Source organism: Ictalurus punctatus, chromosome 27, assembly GCF_001660625.3.
Source record: "Ictalurus punctatus breed USDA103 chromosome 27, Coco_2.0, whole genome shotgun sequence".
Classification (NCBI taxonomy): Eukaryota; Metazoa; Chordata; class Actinopteri; order Siluriformes; family Ictaluridae; genus Ictalurus; species Ictalurus punctatus.
Window position 1 is genome coordinate 8,487,823 of NC_030442.2, and position 19,229 is coordinate 8,507,051.

Sequence of the window (19,229 nt, forward strand, 5' to 3'; positions counted from 1 at the left end):
TGCTCACCCAGTTTATCAGTAATGTCACACAGATGTTCTGATGGATTCAGGACACAGTATGACTTAATGTAGTTTATAATCACAATTAAAACTTCACCACATTAAAGGAGCAGACATCTCTGATGAACAGAATCATCTTTTTGGCATCATCATGCCCATTATGGAGTTATGTGAATGATAATATAGCTCATTTTGAACTTGAAATTTGTCAATTTGGGCATGACATACAGTAGCTAAACAACGTTGTTAAGTATATGAACATTTGGGTATGCTTTAATGAAAAACATTTTAGGTGAGGCAGACTTCCAATTGTGTACATTTTACCAAATAATCAATTTTACGGCAAGTTCATTTTTATAGATGAGAAACGAAATCAGTAATTATATATAAATAAATATCCTGTACAAATATAAAATGAACCCTACAGCTGTGCTATATGATAAAGAGGAAACAGCCGTGCCTGTCCAGCTGAACAGTACAGGAGTGCAGTGAGTGATGCAGACAGAGGGAATAAAACATTATGAGAGGGAGATTGATAGGGAAACAACGAGAGGACGACTATCTGCTGGCATGAGGCAGTAATGGAGGATGATATTTTATGCCAATTAGTGTGTGACAGCAAGGCTCAGCGGTGAGCGATGGGGTGCGTGTATTGCCCTGCGCTGCGGGGCGCCGACTCAGCAGAGCACAGCACACTAATACACACACACACACACACATGTGGAAACTCATCAGAGGGAGGGAGAGAGAGAGAGAAGAGCAGGAGATTACTCTCATTTAGACATTCCCATTTTGCACCTGGTGCCATGGGTCTCAGGTGTGCTCATCCTGATGCCCCCCCCAACCCACCCCCACTGCCTCTTTAATGCCCCTCATTCCCTTAATCTACTTCCCTCTAAACCTTTACAGCGCTCCACCGTTTCCACGGAAACTCACCCTGGCCTCTCGGAGCACCATTGTGTCATTTTTTTGGGCTCCATTCTCTAATTCCAGACCATCTATGCTACTGCATTCCCTCATCTATTCATCATTAGCTCAACTCGGATCCAGATTTGGCACATCTTAGCCACAATAAATGCCTCTCTACAGGTGTGTAAGTGTCTATGGACCTGATTATGTCATGGGAAAAGGTGTTTCTCCAAAAACAATAAGCAAGAAAAACCATATGAGGCTGAAACAGGGCAAAAGTTTAGGGTGTAAACATGCCCTTCCCATGTGATGTATGAAGCTGAAAATAAACAGAACTTTCCTTGCACACACACACACACACACACACACACACACACACATTTTCTATGCTCCTAAAAGTACCAAGCTACCAAGTACTAAACTTCGAATGAATTTACATGACACTGTTCCAAAAAATCCTCAGCAGTTGAACTTTATCTGAATTTCAGATTCAAAAGAAGGAGAGTAGGTGGCGTGCAAACATTCAAACAATAAAACCTCTGCTCTGGGATTCCCGAATCCTCTGTCTCATAAATGGAGGTAGAGTGAAGCCTGAGAAGCCTGGCAACTCGGGTATTTTGGCTGAGGCACTGCATTAGAAAGAGCTCCTAACTGATGCAAGAAAATTGGACAGGCAATGTTACATGATGGGACAGCCTGCCTGAGCAGCCGATTACGCAAGATCCTCTTACAATACAACATCCCATCATCCAAATCCCTCTCACACACAGCGCTGGCAGAAAACAAGGCTGGACAGACCCATTCACAGAGCAGCCTGTGTGGTGTTTTAATGTGTTTACATGTTAAATTTGTGAGAGTATAACTGACTCTAATTCCCATTTTCAGTTCCTTCAGTAGTGTTAAACATCTGATACATTCTAAAAAAAACGTGTTGTCAGAAATGCTCACCTGTTCTCTAGTTCGATCAATTCTGTCCATCAGCAGGTCCCCATTCTGTCTTTCCTCATCCAGTTCCACCTCCAGACGAGATATCTGCTCCTGCAGGAACGTAGTACACTCATCATTATCACCATCATCTTACAGTACTGTTAAATGTAGTCATTTAAATCATTAAATCAATGAATGTTTCTAATGCCCCAGACACTAATGAGCCTAACAGCATCTCTGTATATTTACCCTAAGAATAACAAATGCCATCAGTGAATATGTACAAAAATGCTAATTGGAAATGCCCTCTCATTCAAATAGCTAACATCTAGAGTGTAGGGAAGCATAACGGGGACTTCAGAATAGTATTCTTGATTTGTATAGATTTGTCAAATCTGTAAAAATGAACTCTTATGACTCAATACAAAAACAAACCCCAGCAGAAACCTCTTCCTCAACGAGTTCTGATCTAAACACATTCTAGGACTTCTACTCAGAAATCATGGAGGATTCAGAGTTGAAGGACCGCTCCAATGCACTTTTCCGTATCGGGGGTGATCCAGGTACAATGGACTGCACAATTAGTCAAATGTGCTACTTAACATTGATGCTTTAACTAGTAGTTACTATTAGCTGTTTCTGTGCAAGGGAACTCTACAAATTTATAATTAAAGACTTATTAAGAGCCACAGAATGGACAACTAACAGACAACAGAGATATTATTATAAATACATAGGTCATGTTAAAGAAGTTTCTATTGATTATAAAGTTTAACATCTGAACTGGGCTGATTTGTGTGTACGTGAGTTTTTTTTTGTGTGTACCTCTAACAGTTTGATTTGTCTGGCTTTGTCGTTACTCTGCACTTTGGTGTCTGCATCCACTTCCAGCTCAAAGACCTTCTGTTGCAAAGCTGTCGCTCGCTCTTCTGCCTCATCTCTCTCTCTCTTACAAAGCTGCAGGTCTTCTTCCAACTGTCCCACCTACACACACACACACACACACATACAAAATACAAGTGCTTAGACAATCAGGCAATTATCCCTACCAATACTTGCAGCCCAAATAATATGGCTGCTAATATTGTTCTTATATATATATATATATATATATATATATATATATATATATATATATATATATATATATATGTGTGTGTGTGTGTGTGTGTGTGTGTGTGTGTGTGTGTGTATCCCTGTATAAACCTACAATCTCCTCCAAAAGTCCTGTAACAGCAAGGCCAATTCTTTTGTTTTTGCTACACACACACACACACACACACACACACACACACACACACACACACACACAAGACAATCGAGTTTGAGATCAAACGATGAATACGAGATGATAGATCAGAATTTCAGCTTTCATTTGCTGATATTTACATCTAGACATGTTAAACAGATTAGAACATGGCAACTTTGGTGTTAGACCACCCACTCTTTAGGTGTGCAAAAGTATTGGAACAGTTAGTCAACATAAATAACACTTTATATTTGGTTGCATATCACTTGCTTGGAAGAACTGCCAATGACACTTGACGGATGTTTTAGATCACGAGCAGATGCTTTTGTTCTCCCCTTTGGCCCTTCCATTACTTTGGTAAAGGTTAATCTTTGTTCCAGAACTTTCGTGGCTCATCTCTGTATTTCTTTGTGAAGTCCAGTCTGGCTTTCTGATTCTTACTGCTGATGGGTGGTTTGCATCTTGTTGTATGGCTTCTATATTTCTGCTCTCAAAGTCTTCTTTGAACAGTGGATTGTGCTACCTTCACCCCTTCCCTGTGGAAGTTGTTGATGATGTCACTGACTGTTATTTTGGGGTTTTTCTTCACTGCTCTCACAATGTTGCTGTCATCAGCTGCTGTTTTCCTTGGCCGACCCGTTCCATGTCTAGTTGTTAGTACACCAGGGGCTTCGTTTTTTTTTCCAAGACATTCCAAATTGTTGTATTGGCCATGCCCACTGTGTGTTCAATGCCTCTGATTGATTTTTTTCTCTTTTCTCAGCTTCAAAATAGCTTGTTTTTCCTTGCATAGACAGCTCTCTGGTCTTCATATTGGCTTATCCCTTTTAACAACAAATGCAGTCTTCACAGCGGAAGCGGAAGGGCTCAAAACAAGAGTAGACATTCAGAACTATTAATTGTTTAAACAATCAATTTAACAGCGCACGCCTGGGCAACAAGAAACACCTGTCAGTCACATGTTCCAATATTTTTAATCACTTGAAAAATGGGTGGGTTCAATCAAAGTCGTTTAACACATCTAGATGTAAATATCAGGAAATGAAAGCTGAAATTCTGATCTATCGTCTCATATTCATCTTTTGATCTCAAACTCAAATGTCTTCCTGGTCCGATACTTTTGGAGAGGACTGTATGTGTATACAACTATGCATGTGTGAGATTTGGGCAATTTCATGCAGTTTGCATGTTGCTAAACTGGTGGCTATAAGCTTTCCTTACATGTTGACAACATTAGTCTCTTGGCTGTAAACAAAAAACGTAGCAAATTTCAGATTATAAACATATCTTATATCTTGGATAACTACATTTGGGATAAGATGGAAACTTTATATAACAAATGAGTTACATTTTCAATAATATCGTAGTCTGGAGCACATACTGTACCACATGTTTCAACTTAACATTCTTGCACAACACACATTCCTGCCAAATAAGATCCTTCACAGATTCCTTCATCAAGAACACACACACTTGATCTTTCAATAGGAGGGAAAAAAAATTCTCAAAGGCTTCAAAAAGAGATGAAAAACCAAAAATAAAAACCCCAAAGCAAACAAGGGGCGTGTGTAACAGAAAGACAGCAGATAATACCAGTAGTCTAAACGTATTATGTGTAGTGGGAGTGTGTCTGGTGTAAGTATGTGTGCATGATAAAGGTTGTGTGTTTAGGGAGTAGAAGCAAAGTCGTATCAGAGCTGAGGATGCAGCTGCATGAACAACTTAGAAGTATGTGCATCAGAGCAAAGTCTGTGTGTGTGTGTGTGTGTGTGTGTGTGTGTATTATAGGGTCTCAGGGGATGAGGAGTCAGCAGGTCAACACTCGGACTCTCCCATCTCAGCAAAACACATCCTCCTCTTCCTACACACACAGCTGTGTACAGGGGAAGGGCCTGCATGTTACATCTCTTCTGTTTGTTTTTTTCTTCCTTTTCAACAGTCTCATGCAAACTAGCTTTAGAGTATACATACACACACACACACACACACACACACCTCACTCTCTAACACACACACACACAAACACACACACACATAGAACTGATTATGCGAAGTAGCTATCTCTCCACTTCAGTTTTGGGCACCTTGTTCCTCACAGCATGCTCGTTTGAAGAACTCACTATTACCATATCAAACAATAACATTCCACACATGCCAGAGTGCTGATGGGCTAACTGCATCCCATCAGCTGAGGTCAAGGGTCACTGGGTTTTTTGAGTGTGAAATGGGTTAGATCTTTGCTTTGTTGAAGAGCCTGAGCTTTTAAAGGAATACTTCAGCAGTATTCCTACCCCCCCCACCCCTCAAACTAATCTACTATATCTGTAGTGTATAAAGGATGATCATGGACAGGAATTTGGACACATTTCCCTATAACCGAGAAAAGAAAGCAAAAACCTGTTTACTCCAAACTCAATTATGCTGGAAACCTAGAGGGAGTCACTAAAGGTTTTTGCTAAATGTATTGTTGTTAAACATATTCATTAATTCTTCCGTTAACGGTGTTTGTAGATTGAACTCTAAATCTAAGTCCAAGAAAACATTTCAAAATTGTTCACAGTAACCACGCATACATTGATCGTACTATATCCACACATATATTGATACACACATATATTAATCGTAATCGCCAGAACTCTGGGCACAGAAACCAAAAGAATACAACACCCAAAGTAGAAGGTAAGGGAAGAAAATGAAAATATTTAACTTATGCAAAATATGTGTGGTCACGATATCAAGACTATGTGTTGTCACATGATACTTGAGTATTTATATTGAAATGTTACTTCTAAAGAACTCTTCTGCTCTTCCTGGTGGTGTGTTGTACGCTGTTATATACAGTAGTCTTGATAATAGGACGAACTTTTTGAAACGACAGTAAAAAAATGTCTCTAGATACACAGTATAGAAATAAGCTTGAGCCATTTTAACATAAACAACAAACTATACAAATTCTGACAAACTGTCAAGGATGGTATTACATTGTGTGTGTGTGTGTGTGTGTGTGTGTGTGTGTGTGTGTGTGTGTGTGTGTTATTCCAAGTCACCTCACATTTCAATAGATATGACCTTGCAAGCCAATTCAAGGCTTCTGAAGGGGAAAAGGGTTCACACACACACACACACACACACACGCACACACACACACGCACACACAAATGCACACACAAACGCACACACACACACATCTGCTATCCACATAGATGCTTCATATTTTATTTATATTTCCCATTTATTAGTTTTCTTCTAAATGCAAGATATCCTTGCGTTTGTCAGAACTTACAGTGTCCCCTGCCTTTTGCCCCGAGTCCCTGGGAGAGGCTCAGGACTCTCCGTGACACTGTGTAGGATAAGCCATATGGAATACGGATGGAAGACGGATGGATGGACTCACTCACTCACCCGTGTGTGCACACACATATATACAGGTGCGCAGACACGCACACACACACACAACCATGGAATCCACGCTGACCGAATAGCTTGTACTCCAGTCTATCTATTGCAGTAAGGTTTCAGTAATCTACTGTATGTGCAAACACTGCTCTCGATCATATAAATATCTCTGGTGTCTGTGGCTGGTATTTCTGAGAAACCGTCAAACTGCACAGCAAAACATGCAGGTTTCCAGGACCCTTCATATGACATTTGTTTACAGGTGAACTGGGGAGTTGTTAATGATGAGTAGTTGCGCGTCCCGCCCAACCAACCTCCTCCTGCAGAGACTTGGCAGTGATGCGAGATTTCTCCAGCTCCAGACCGCCGTCTCGCAGCTGCCTCTGGAGCTCAGCCAGCTCCCTCCTGTTCTTCTCTTTGTAGGTGTCGATCTGCTCCTGCAACTCCTGCGTGGAGCTCTGAGATGCCTCCACGATCTCACACATCTACACACACACACACACACACACACACAGTTAGTACAATATAGCTGGTGCTCAGGGTTGCATAGATATTCGACTGTTATATTCACTAGTGACCTTTGTAGGGAGGTTGACTAGAGAAGAGAAAAAACAGAGAGGCAGACGGTAAAGAACGCAGCTAAATCTACTACATTAATCTGAAAATATTTCAGACTAGATGAAGCCAATTCTACAGTCAACTGGGTTGGGAATTTTTAATATTTTTTTAATCATTTCCACATCACTTTTGCTGTTCAGTGCAGAGATGTTCTGACCAATCCCTTCCAATCCAGCAGTCATTTTTGTTGTTCTTTACAGCTAGATAATAATTTCATAAAAATCCTTGCATGATCCAATTCCCTCGGGCCACATTTGATACTGTAGCGTCATGCCTGGAAAAACTCCCAGCCAATACTGTAGATGTAGCATCCTCTATCCAAGGAAGGTCACTCACTGGGCTATAAGAAGGTTCTGCTGATGGACATGTACTGTACAATCTTAGTTCCAGAATCGACTGATTTCAGCTGAGCCACCACAGCATTTTAAGAATGGCTAGTGTGATATACTATGATATATGTAAAATATGATATACAATATTATAATATTATTTTGTGCATTAATTACACGGTGGTATTTATTTTGATTGTTAACAGTGTAGCGTAAAGCAGCATGGAAGCTGGAAATTTGTTGCCTGTGCATGGTTAACTGAAGTGCAGTATGAAGTGTTCTTTACTGTTGTTTATAATAAACTGCCTCAATGTCCTCAATCAGTTTTATCTTTAACTACGGAAAAGACGACTAGTAGATAAATTTTGTATTACTGGTTAACTAATAAATGTCGAGCAAGCCCTAGTTGGTATTTTATAGTCTATAGTTAAAAATCTATAATGTTTTATGTATAACGTATGTACAATTATGTATAACGGGTAACGGAAGCGATCATGACAATATTAATCCGAGCATTTCTGTATCACTAAAGTCTGACACTTAAAACAAACATCTTTTTATTACGAGAAATCATGCTCCCTGTGAAGGAGGTGTGGCCTACAACCCTTTAAAGCGAAAACTTTTTTTCCTGAAATGTTTGCATAATGCTGAATCCTATTGTGCATATTGTATTGTGCTGACAGAATTCTAAATTGTGTTATATGAAATCACTGGATGTTATCATATGACCACAGACCACATATGAAGATGCAGGTCATATCAACTCTTATGATGATGATGATGAAAAATGTTTAAGAATAAATTCCGTACTGTTTATAATGATAAAAAAAAAAACTGATTCTGAGAATTGTACTGACAAACTCCACAGTAAAGTACGTGTTCCTTGTGTCTCACCTCCCTCTGCAGCTTTTCCACAGTCCTGTCTAGCAGTCTCCGCTCCTCCTCAATCTCGTTCTTCGTGTTTTTAAACTGCTCCTTCTGAATCCTTTCCTCCTTCAGACGTTCCTCCAGGTCTCTGTGCTCCTGGGTCAGTTTGGTCAAGTTTCTCTGTGGAGAACAGACACTAAAATGTTAGGATATTTCTACAAACAAAACGTAAAGTGCAGGCTGTGCATCCTCTGACCAGGCACTTTAGTGTGAGGTATATCGACAGCGGATAATGTTGTAAGAAACGTGACCCACCTGCACGTCTTCCAAGCGTACGGTCAGAGCTCGATTTACACGGCTCATTTCTTGTTCTTCTTCCTTGACCTCGTTGAAAGACTCCTCGACTTGCCTCTTCTCTTTCTGCAGTGGCACATAAACAAATGACTTGTTTCAAAAGTCAGAGATGTTGTGGACCTGGTTTGCGTTTTCATTGCGCTGGAGGAATTGTGGCTAATGTAAAACAACAAGCGTGATAGAAACTTGGTGATGGATACGACATTTCAGCACAGCGACACAGCAAACATGGAGACAACCGAGACTGAAGAAGATTATATATGAATGGTCTACTTGCAATGTTTATCAGATTTTAATTTCGTTAACATTTTCTGAAGTTTATGAGCATGTACAATTTCTCAATATGGCAGAAACCATGTTCAATTAGTGACTGATGCCAAGTGCAACATCTGAGGGAAATGTTGATATTGGAGAAGGTTTTGTCTTATAGACAGTACATTGTCCTTATAAAGGACTTAATAGTTATATGCTAGCTAGCTAAACATTTAGTCTCAGTCATTGTGTTTTCACTATAACGTCTTGAATGACAAGTGTATCATGTGTTCGCCTTCACATGTTGCACCGTATAACAATAGTCGTACACTTTACTGTTTCGATTCATTGTGCGCATGTAGGTTTTTAAGCCCTAAGCAGCCATGCATTATTATTTAAAAATTTCTTTCTTGTTTTCATGACAAAAAACTTCTCACGACGTCATTTTATCACGAGAAAATGTTGCGCCTTGTGAATGGGACTGGTGTTTCATGCACGTTGACATCTTTGCCATCGCCATCATAAATTTAATAACTGTCCACTATAGAGATGGACTTTATCTCCGCATTAAGAGAGAGGGGTGTCCACTTCTCAAGTGTCAGACACTAACGAGGAAGTTATTAATCATGACAGACATAAAGCTACTTCAGCTTGTCCCTGATCAAAGTAAAAATGAATCTGCTCAACCATGCTGCTAAGCTTTTGCTGCCTCCAGAACAATAAAAACAAACATGTTATTTCGAGTACACAGAAATATTAAGTCGTGATCATGAGAAAACAACTATTTTGTTATGCAAAGATCACGAGAAAACAAGAAACAAGGAAAATAATAATACATGGCCACTTAGAACATCCGATGAGCACACATTAAGTGCAATTTCATGTTGCAAGACTTGTTTGACGTTTGTACAAAAGACACTGCTGAGACATATTTTGACTGGCCACAGAAGTAAGAACAGTGGTAACTAGAAATTATGCTTTGCCTGTTACGCTGTGTTGTCTCTTTAGTAATTGCTAGGTAGCTAAATGCAGGACTTTAAAATACCATGTTTGACCTGTTAGCAATGTTCAATACAGAAGCTACACCCCAGTAGTTCACAGTCTACAGGAAAGTACCTACTCTGGATCATTAATCTTGTCCGAAATTCCTCTGCTGGAAGACTGGGTACTTTCAGTTCCCAAAAAAGTTCCTGTGCTGGAAACGTGTACACTAACACATAGTCATTCTTTCTCCATGGCCAGTCCAATTTCCCATAATATCTGTGGTTTAGTGCGTGACTCTCACCTCCAGACGTCTGGCTTTCTCCTCTAGCTTGCTCTCCTGCAGCTTGGCCTCGTCGATGATGCGGTTGAGTTTGGCCACCTCGTTCTCCAGCTCTTGCACTCTCCTCCTCAGCCGCTCGACCTCCTGAGAGAGCCGACCTGCCTGACCCACTGCCGCCCCCTTTGCTGCCTCCACCTCTGACTTCTCTTTAGACACCGCTACATTACTCTGTACAGAGAGAGAGAGATGGAGAGAAAGAGGTTCATTAATAACCCTACAATATATTTACCAGGCTGAACTCAGGAGGTTTAAGCACTGATTTTATCCCAACACACAAAAAACAAATCTCCCAGGCTTTCAGTGACCACCTGAGCCCCTGCTTGAAGTGACGCTGGCCTACACAAAAGCACTGCTGCCAGGAACAGATCGAGGAGATTTAAGTGAGCGGTTCAATCCAGATAATCTGTCCAGTCCATTTAGAGTCACTTGAGCATGACCACTACAGTTTCTCAATGGCCCTGCATATGCTTTGTTAAAGACTGTTCTTGGCTCCTTAAGCTTGAGCACTTATTGCTTGTTAAGTGTTTGTCTGTAAACAAATTGGGCCAAGTTCCACTGGTGGATTCAAGGCAGAATTTAGGGTTTGAATTTGGGTTAACTCTAATCTATCCATGCCAACTTTTAAGAATGGAGGAACCTGTCTTTTCGGGTCTGCTGTATGAGTAATGCTTTCTGAAACTAAATGCTATATTCATGTGTGTTTATTAAAAGATTTCGCTTGGGGTGTTTACTAATTTGAAATTGTATCTAAATGTTCTGATAGCTCAGAGTCCAGGGGCTGTGATTAAATGTTGACGCTGCTCAATCCTTGACAATTGGTGAGAGATCAATTGTTAGTGCAATTACAGTGTAATTTTAGGCACATTGAGTATGCACATCTGATGGAAATGTTAATAGTCCAGACAGGTTTTTTTTAATTTCACAGGTATTTTTTATGTATCACCCTTGTGAAGACAAGACTTAATAGTTATATACTAGCTTGCTAAATTGTTAATTTTAGACATGTAGCTAGTTTCAGTGCTTGAGATCCATACATTCCAGTTGCCTAGCAACAGTCTTCTCACTAGTTTAACCACTTGTATGGTGAGTGTATTGTGTTCGCCTTCCTACGTCAAACCACACATGATCTTTCTGGTCTCCCAGTGACTTTGAATGACAATAGAATATTGCAAATCGACTTGAAGATGAGATTAAGCAATGCTCATCCTCTTTTTAGGGCACATCATGAGGAGCCAACAATGACACTTTATATGTCAAGCGAGAATCTGTTGGTATCCTGTCACTAACAGCAGGAAACTTATACATGGCACTGTTTGTTTTAGAACTAGAAGAACTGGTATAATGTTAGTTGCGTATCCAGTCATGTTAAACAACAGGTTTGGCAATCTACAGCAAGAAAACAAATCTTTTCACCAGACAACTTTGTGATGTTGTATATGTTGTGACCTGGATAATTTATAATCACAACCTCAAATCAAATCAAGATATTGTTGGCGAAACAATAATGAATATGCACATGGAAAAAAGAACCACACAAGCAGGCTTACAGTGTCTGGTCTGAGTTTTTATTTAAGATCTACATTGCTTTAGCCCTTTACCTATAATCTAAAATTAAAAACAGAAACGTGGCTCTACAATACAGGCAGGATTGCGGGTTTGTCAAAGCATTGTGTGCAGACATTCCTCTGGGGAAAAGATTAAGAGGCAACAGTGCTAATCAATGTTCTATTATACATATCTGGTAGACTTGGGCTGAAATGAGAATAGTCACACACACCCACTTACACAACCGTATAAAAGACTCAGGAACAGGAAAACAGGAAAACTATCTGCACCTACAAAACCTGAAATACGTCTGCCCTGTTGGAAGGAAACTGAAATTACAAACCCAACGATCCTATGTATGTTTGCATTTTGCAAGTCTGTGTTTGCCATTTCACAGCAAGTGTAACAGCTACTTATTAGCAAGATTTATGTCTGTTCTGTTTATAGTCCAAAGTCCTGAAGCCCCTTGTCCAGTTTGTTTGTTTCAGTGTGTTTGTGTGCGAGTTGTAAAAATCACACTGCAGACAGAAAGAGATAGATCATTAACGACCACACATCCCAATCTCACCTCTGAACTACACAGGTAGAAACAAGAAAGCTGGATAATACAGACATACCACCTACATGATATCAAGACTAAACAATGTGTGAAATCATGCTTTCGACAGGGAAGGCCATACAAATGTTAAATCTCTTGAGAACACTTTTGCTCGGACACCAATCATGATCGCTAGCTGATGACTGCTGCTAGCACATAGCTGCCAAAAAAAGTACAACCATAGTAAACACAGAAAGAAGACAAAACCAACAGGAATATCAACATTTCTCTCAGATATGTTGGTAAATTCCTAAGAAAGGACTCTGCGCTAATAGAAATACACTGAGATATCTTGCATCGACTGCAAACCAAACGCTCATGAGTTCCACTATACTGGGTCATTCATAGTGAAAATTCCTAAAATGCCCCCATTTAAACACATCAACAGCTAATTTGTAACCCGTTAAACTGTGCTGAGCTCTAGAGGGAACATTTAGTACACTCTAGAGCTCAGAGGCTGACACTGAAATCTTGAGTTATTTGGTATTACTTTAAATATAATATTTATTATGTATTTAAATATATAAAAATAATAAAATGGACATATTTTATGTTTACAAACATACTGTGAAGATATGATAACCATGATAACCAACAATTATACACCTGTACACACCTGTTGCTCCATTAAACCACAATTGTAACATATTGTAATAATAATATAACTACAATTATAGTCCAATATAATGTTCTTCCTTCGATTTCTTTTATTTTACATTACATTTTAGCTTATGTAATGCCGATTCATTATCTTATGTACAATGTATTATGACTAAAAAAAGCCTGCATTGTGTTTTTACGCGAGTGGGATAGTAGGGGGGGAGGGGGGGGGGCATACTTGCGTCCTTCGTGACCAGCCCTTATCAAAACCAAGCAATAAGGATATCTTATGCTGACACTTATCTCACCAATTTTCTACTCAGGTAGACTGGGGGAAAAAGTAAACACTGCCTCTGAATAAACGTTTGCCTATGACCTTTTGGTGGCCTGTAATGAATTCAGAATGAAGGACATTTTGTGCTAGTCTCAGTGAAGGCATGCCTCGCCTTTTCACTGATCACTCTGTGTCCGGACACAGTTTATCATCTCAAACAGCTAAGGACAATCTACAGAGAATGATTCAAACAACTTCTAAACAACTAAAATAAAGCTGTGTCTAACTATTACATAAAGGTAGAAAAAATAGAAGGCGACATTGTTTCCTGCAGTGGAGACCCTTTAGCATGACTGAGACAATGGGACAAAAAAAATCCACCCCAGGATGCATAGAGGGTGTTGGAGCCATTGTTGCAGTGATGAGGGATGTGGGGGATACAGCGGGAAGAGCTGGGACTCTGGACTCTTGCTCCATTTGATCAAGCTTTGCTTCCTACCCTTCATTCTTTTACACAAATCTTGACCTGGGCACATTAGAGCTTGCTTAGACTAGAAAAAAAATTGAATAAAGAGAGAAAGCAAGGAAGAAAGCTTAAAGAAATAGTAAATGACAAGGCTAAAAGACTGAGATAAGCAGGTAAGAGAGAGACAGTGAGAGAGAGAGAAGCAGAAAAAGACTGGGAGAGATTAATAAAAGAGAGGAAGGACAAAGATAGATAAAGACTGAGAAATAACCGAGTGGAGAACAATGAAAGTTATTCAGAAAGAGAAAACGTGTGTGAGAAAATTACAAAAAAATTTTTAAAAAAAGACAAAGAGAAAGAACAGAAAGTGAAAAAGTGACAAACTATAAGGGAGATCCCGATTCTGAGTGTTTTTTTATCGCCCCCAATTCAGAGAGGGAGTGAGAAGTGGTCCAGCTGAAGGACTCTCCAGTTTACACACCCTTTTATTCATAGTTGGATATTAACCAGCATTGTGAGAACTTTACAAAGCTGAGCACCAACAACACTGGAAGCCATGTGAGACTCAGTAAGTGTGCTTAATCAAAATCACAATGGTTTTCTGAAGGTTTTCTCCGGTCAGTAAAAAACACTCTACATTCCTGTCTAAATCGGATGCAGAGCCAAGAGTCTTAACAATAAAGTTTACAATAGTCCTAAATACATAGCAGGGACAATAAACCTGTCTACAGCAATCCACAACCAAAACACGCAGGGCTTAATTCTTCTGTGCTTTCACATTCACAATGCAAAATCTGCTTAATCCACTCTCAAATCATCAAAGCTGAAATGTAAAGAGCTGCAATCGGAGTGGAAAAATTTCCCAAAGCCATAGTGAACTGAGGACAAACGTATTTTAATCCTAGGTGTGTAATATAGTGAAGTCCTCTGAGGATTAGAGTCAGAGTCACTCTATCCATCTCACTGATGCTGTGTGTTTGTCCAGGAAACAAAAGCCAATGTCAAACACCATCCTGTTGCCTGAAGCTTCATATTCTGAACTGCTGTGATTAATTTCAACACACAAGCACATGACTTAATTATCAGTTACACAGCAGAATATAATGTTACGAGCAGGAGATAATGTTGCACAAAGTGCACATTCAACACTGAAAAACAGTCCAGCCATCTATGTTTGTCCAGTGTCCTTATATAAACATAGACAATGTTCAAGTGAACTGATAAAGCACAGGATCTTTCTGCACATTCCGCACACTCGAAGACATTGCTATGCAGGATCTGATGCGATTCATTAGTTAGGTCAAGGCACTACAGAGCTGTAGTGAGGAGCCAAAGACAATTCAATGACTCAACCTCAGGATGAGCATTTTGGCAGGATATCCTGCTGGTCTGTCCTCTCTTCAAGCTGTGTATTCCAGTCCCATTCACAGTTCCTGTGCATCACCCCAGGGCTGTCTATTCATATGCACATATAGAACTGTTCAAAGTTACCTCTCTTTCTCCAACAGATGGACGACAACAGAGCATGACTTCACGGCAAGATAAAGGTATAAACTCAAAAAGCAGGCCGCCCAAGGCTTTGGAAACTTTATCAGGCGCTCACAAAGTACTCTCTCTTTGACTGGGGCAGCAGTACCAAAGCCTGAGCTTCTCTCCAATTCTCAGAATAAGCCTTGGTCTGTTCCTTCATCCTGGCCGTATGCATTACAATAGGCCTCGCCTGGAACAAGAGCCTTACAGATGCAGAAGAGCAAGAGAGCAAGCAGGAGCAGAGGGCGGTGAAGAAGAACTGTGGAAATTAAAGGGCGCTGCTTGAGAGCCACTGGCTTCTTTCCAGTCAGGATAAGTCTCTTGGAATCGGTTCATGTGCATGGAGACATGAGAGGAGAAAGTCCTCCGATTGAGGAGTGGTATGTTGGGATTTAGAGTGAAGGGATTCAAAAGAGGCCCGAAAGGCCAACGTTTTCCACAAGTGAAGGGTCAAATGAAAAGAACGACTGCAACAAAATCTGGATATTTTGAGCCTTTTACACCACACACAAAGAACCAAAGCATATGGTACTTGGGGGCAGCACAGGTAGCAAGGTTCCTTCCATCAATTCTGCACCAACCTCATAGCAGGCTGAAAATGTTCGGTCAAAACCTTTGCTTGTAGCTGATTTTGATGCTCTGCTAAAAAATACACTTAGTCTCTTTAGTTCTAAGACCATTCTAATAGCCTAAGCACAGCGGACAAACTTCTTCACTTTTCAAAACGCAGATTTTCAAAACAGTTTCGAAATGAACTGACTGATATAATGTAATTCATTCCAGTCCAAGAAGCAGAAATATCACCACACTCCATCTGTGATATTAAGCCAAGCCAAGTCAAGCCAAGCCAAGCCAAGATACGACTGCCCAGTGCAGCACAGACATCACTGCTGCTTCAATTAGCAATTGCTATTAAAATGTCTGGCTTTTCTCCAAGCCCATCCAAAATACGCCTAGTTCTGCCAGGAAAGTCAATCTTGGTGGGAATCTAAGGGGAAATCCTCAGTTTTTAACCTCTAATCTTAATCCTTCAAAGTCTCAGACTAGATGCACAGAGCTCTGTGAGGGGTTACTGTGGAGAACCTCAGCCTTTGCACACAATTTAGTAGTAGGGGACCATGGATTCAATGGTCATACCAGACACTCATGGAGGAAAATAACGAGGAGAAAAATCCAGGCCAACAAATAAGCCTGTCCTTGACCTGCTTTAACCCCAAAACAGCCCATTTTGCATTAACCAGCTCACATCTCCAATAAAGCCAATAACAAATGACATAACAAACAAGTAATAGCAAAGACTGCTCCTATACTTGATAGAGAATACATATGCAAAGGTTATACTGAAAGAATCTCGAGATGAGCACTCATGCTCCAAAACAGGGCAGGTTTTTGATAGAACGCAGATGGAAGATCAGATTTGTGGATTCTGGCTGAGCTCCAATCAAAAAGATAACTGATTTTCATGTCCCTCATTCTTTCTCTCCCTTCTTCTGTTTATCTCACTCCCACCTTTCTCTCGCACCATGCTCATGATATTCGATTCTCATTCCACCTTTTCTGCTGTTCCCAAAGAAAGGACTGGAATAGCCCAAAACAACATGCTATCATTAGCTGAGGAAACACATGCCGTCCTGTGGGACTCCCCGTTCCCCAAACAGCAAAGTCACCTCAGTCACACTTCCGGAAATAAGACCGACACACAGACAGGCGGCTAACACAGAACCAAATCAAATCACATCATATATTCCCCTCAGGGAAAAGAGGATATATCTGAGACTGGGCTCCTATCCAGCCTACGGAGGAGACTGTGGAGCCTCTAATGTGAAGCCTCAGTCTCGGTATGGAGAACAAGGAGCCTTCTGCTGAAGCGGACACAGTGCCATGCCTCACTGCCCCCTGTGCCAGTGTTACTTAGATACAGCCAGTGTGACGTACTGGAGCCAAACCATAACATATTGTTTCATTTTCCACTTGCTTAGTAACCAGTTCCCTAGTTATCAGTGTTTCCTTATTTTCAAACTTCCCTTGATTTCAGTGTCACTTTAGTTCTTTGCTTCCCAATTTCCACACTTTCCTTATTCGATTGTTTCCAATATTCCCAAGTTTCCAATATCACCTCATTACCATGTTCTCTATGAATCTCTAATTCTCCACTACTTCCAATATCCAATATCGTTATCAGTGTTCCTTCTTTTTTTGTTGTTATCAAGTCTTTTCCAATGTTCCTTATTTTTCAATGTCCTATTGTTTTTTTGGTTTCTAATGTACTTTACTTGTTGGCTAGTTCCTAATGTTCTCTAGTTTCCTGTGTCCTTATTTTCACTGCTCCCTCATTTCCTAATTTCCTTGTTCTAATGTGGGTTTTTTTCAGTTTCCTTATTCTTTAGTTTCAAACGTGTCCATGTTTCCAGTGTCTGGTTTTTTTCTTATTTCCTATCTTCCAAATTTCCTTTGTGTCTACTGATCACACACACACAAAAAAACGCAAATGCATAATAAATTTTCTTCAAAAGCACCCATTTCAATTTCAACAAGTTAAACCTATGTACTGCCGTCCTATCCTCCTCTTTTTCAAGCCTGTGTAAATTGGCACTGCCCCACTTTTCATTTGTGTATATATGTCCCTTCACAGTAGGGCATTACAACTGAGTAAGAAGAGCAAGAGCAAGCAAGCAAAAGTGTACAAAGAAAAAAAAAAGAGTAATAAAGAAAAAGAGAGGCCCAGGGCAGTGAGTTTCCCCATCAGCACCTCATTATATTAGTGACGGCCTGCCACTGCAATTAAGCAGAAAAAGATGGCGTTCAAAGTGTTCCACTTTCCAGCATTGTTCTCGGCATGGGGCCGACTTGTCAACAATAACAAAGGCACATAAAGGAAGCACTCGCTAACAAAATAAAAATTCATCCAATCAGTCTGGTGGTTAGTGAATCTGTTTATAGCACTGCATCAACAAAAAAGCCACAGCTGAGCAATGCAGTCCAACATTCTGTATATTGCATAAACTACGATAAATGCATATGATTTTGTATGGCGAGTGTGTTTATCCTCCTAAAAGTGATCTGATTACAACTGAATCCTATGGACAGGAAGTGCTTTTGAACTGGAGAGGAAGTGAGCTCAGCATCGGGGGCCACAGTGAGAGGAAAGCCTTCATGTTCTCAGAGAGCTGAGAACATGAAGGAACCCCACCCTGCAGAAACAGGATGCTTACAGGCAAACAGACACGACCAACGGCTCCCCGCAGATCTCTCATTCGTCCCCTTCTCAGTATTTGGCTCGTCTTTGCAGTTGATGTTGTCACCTGTTGCTGTTTTCACGTTCTTTCCTTTGGTCTTGTCCATCGTCGGGTTCCTTATGACTTCTAAACATCTACGACTCATTATCACTTTGCAAAAGGTTAAACCATCAAGTTCCCTTTATCAGAGTGGATCTCCTGTCCATGCAAACATGGTGATAGTTCCCATGAAAAATGATGACGATGCTAATAAGCCGTCATCAGCCAGTAAACAAAAGAGAAAAATCATACAGAACTAAATATGAATGAAAGATGATTGTGAAAATATCTTTAAGATTCCTGCACACATTCCTTTAATACCTGAAGAAATAATAATGCTACTAATGCTTTGTGGGTTTCATGACAGGGATGTGAATGTGACACAACCACATTACAGATACTGAAACAGAGAGCAATAACACAAACAACAACAAAAACAACAAAAACTAAAAGGGGGATGGTGGTACATTACCTGCTTAACTTCCTCCAAGGTTGACTGCAGTTTACGGAGCTCTTTTTCATATTGCTCCTTTAGTTTATCCACCTCCTGGTCGTGAGTGGACACCTCATCCTTTAGCACCCCCTTTAGAGCAGTCAGCTCCCTCTCGCGCCTCCTCAGCAGGTCCTCTTGTTCCTCTTTCACCATCACCGCTTCCTGTAGATCCAACTTCAACTGCATGAGGTCCTAAGGAGGTGCAGAAAGCATTATGTTACAT

General features: G+C 40.3%; 1 protein-coding gene across 1 annotated transcript in view; it reads right to left on the reverse strand.

Annotated features, from left to right (window-relative positions):
- cgnl1 (cingulin-like 1) overlaps positions 1 to 19,229 on the reverse strand; it is a 39,020-nt gene that overhangs the window by 6,886 nt on the left and 12,905 nt on the right. Inside the window, exons 8-14 of the mRNA XM_017458778.3 lie at positions 18,986 to 19,198; positions 10,187 to 10,393; positions 8,611 to 8,715; positions 8,323 to 8,475; positions 6,796 to 6,966; positions 2,662 to 2,820; positions 1,858 to 1,947 (exon numbers count right to left, since the gene is read on the reverse strand). Coding sequence (XP_017314267.1) covers positions 1,858 to 1,947; positions 2,662 to 2,820; positions 6,796 to 6,966; positions 8,323 to 8,475; positions 8,611 to 8,715; positions 10,187 to 10,393; positions 18,986 to 19,198 — 1,098 coding nt within the window. The remainder of the gene's footprint in view (positions 1 to 1,857; positions 1,948 to 2,661; positions 2,821 to 6,795; positions 6,967 to 8,322; positions 8,476 to 8,610; positions 8,716 to 10,186; positions 10,394 to 18,985; positions 19,199 to 19,229) is intronic.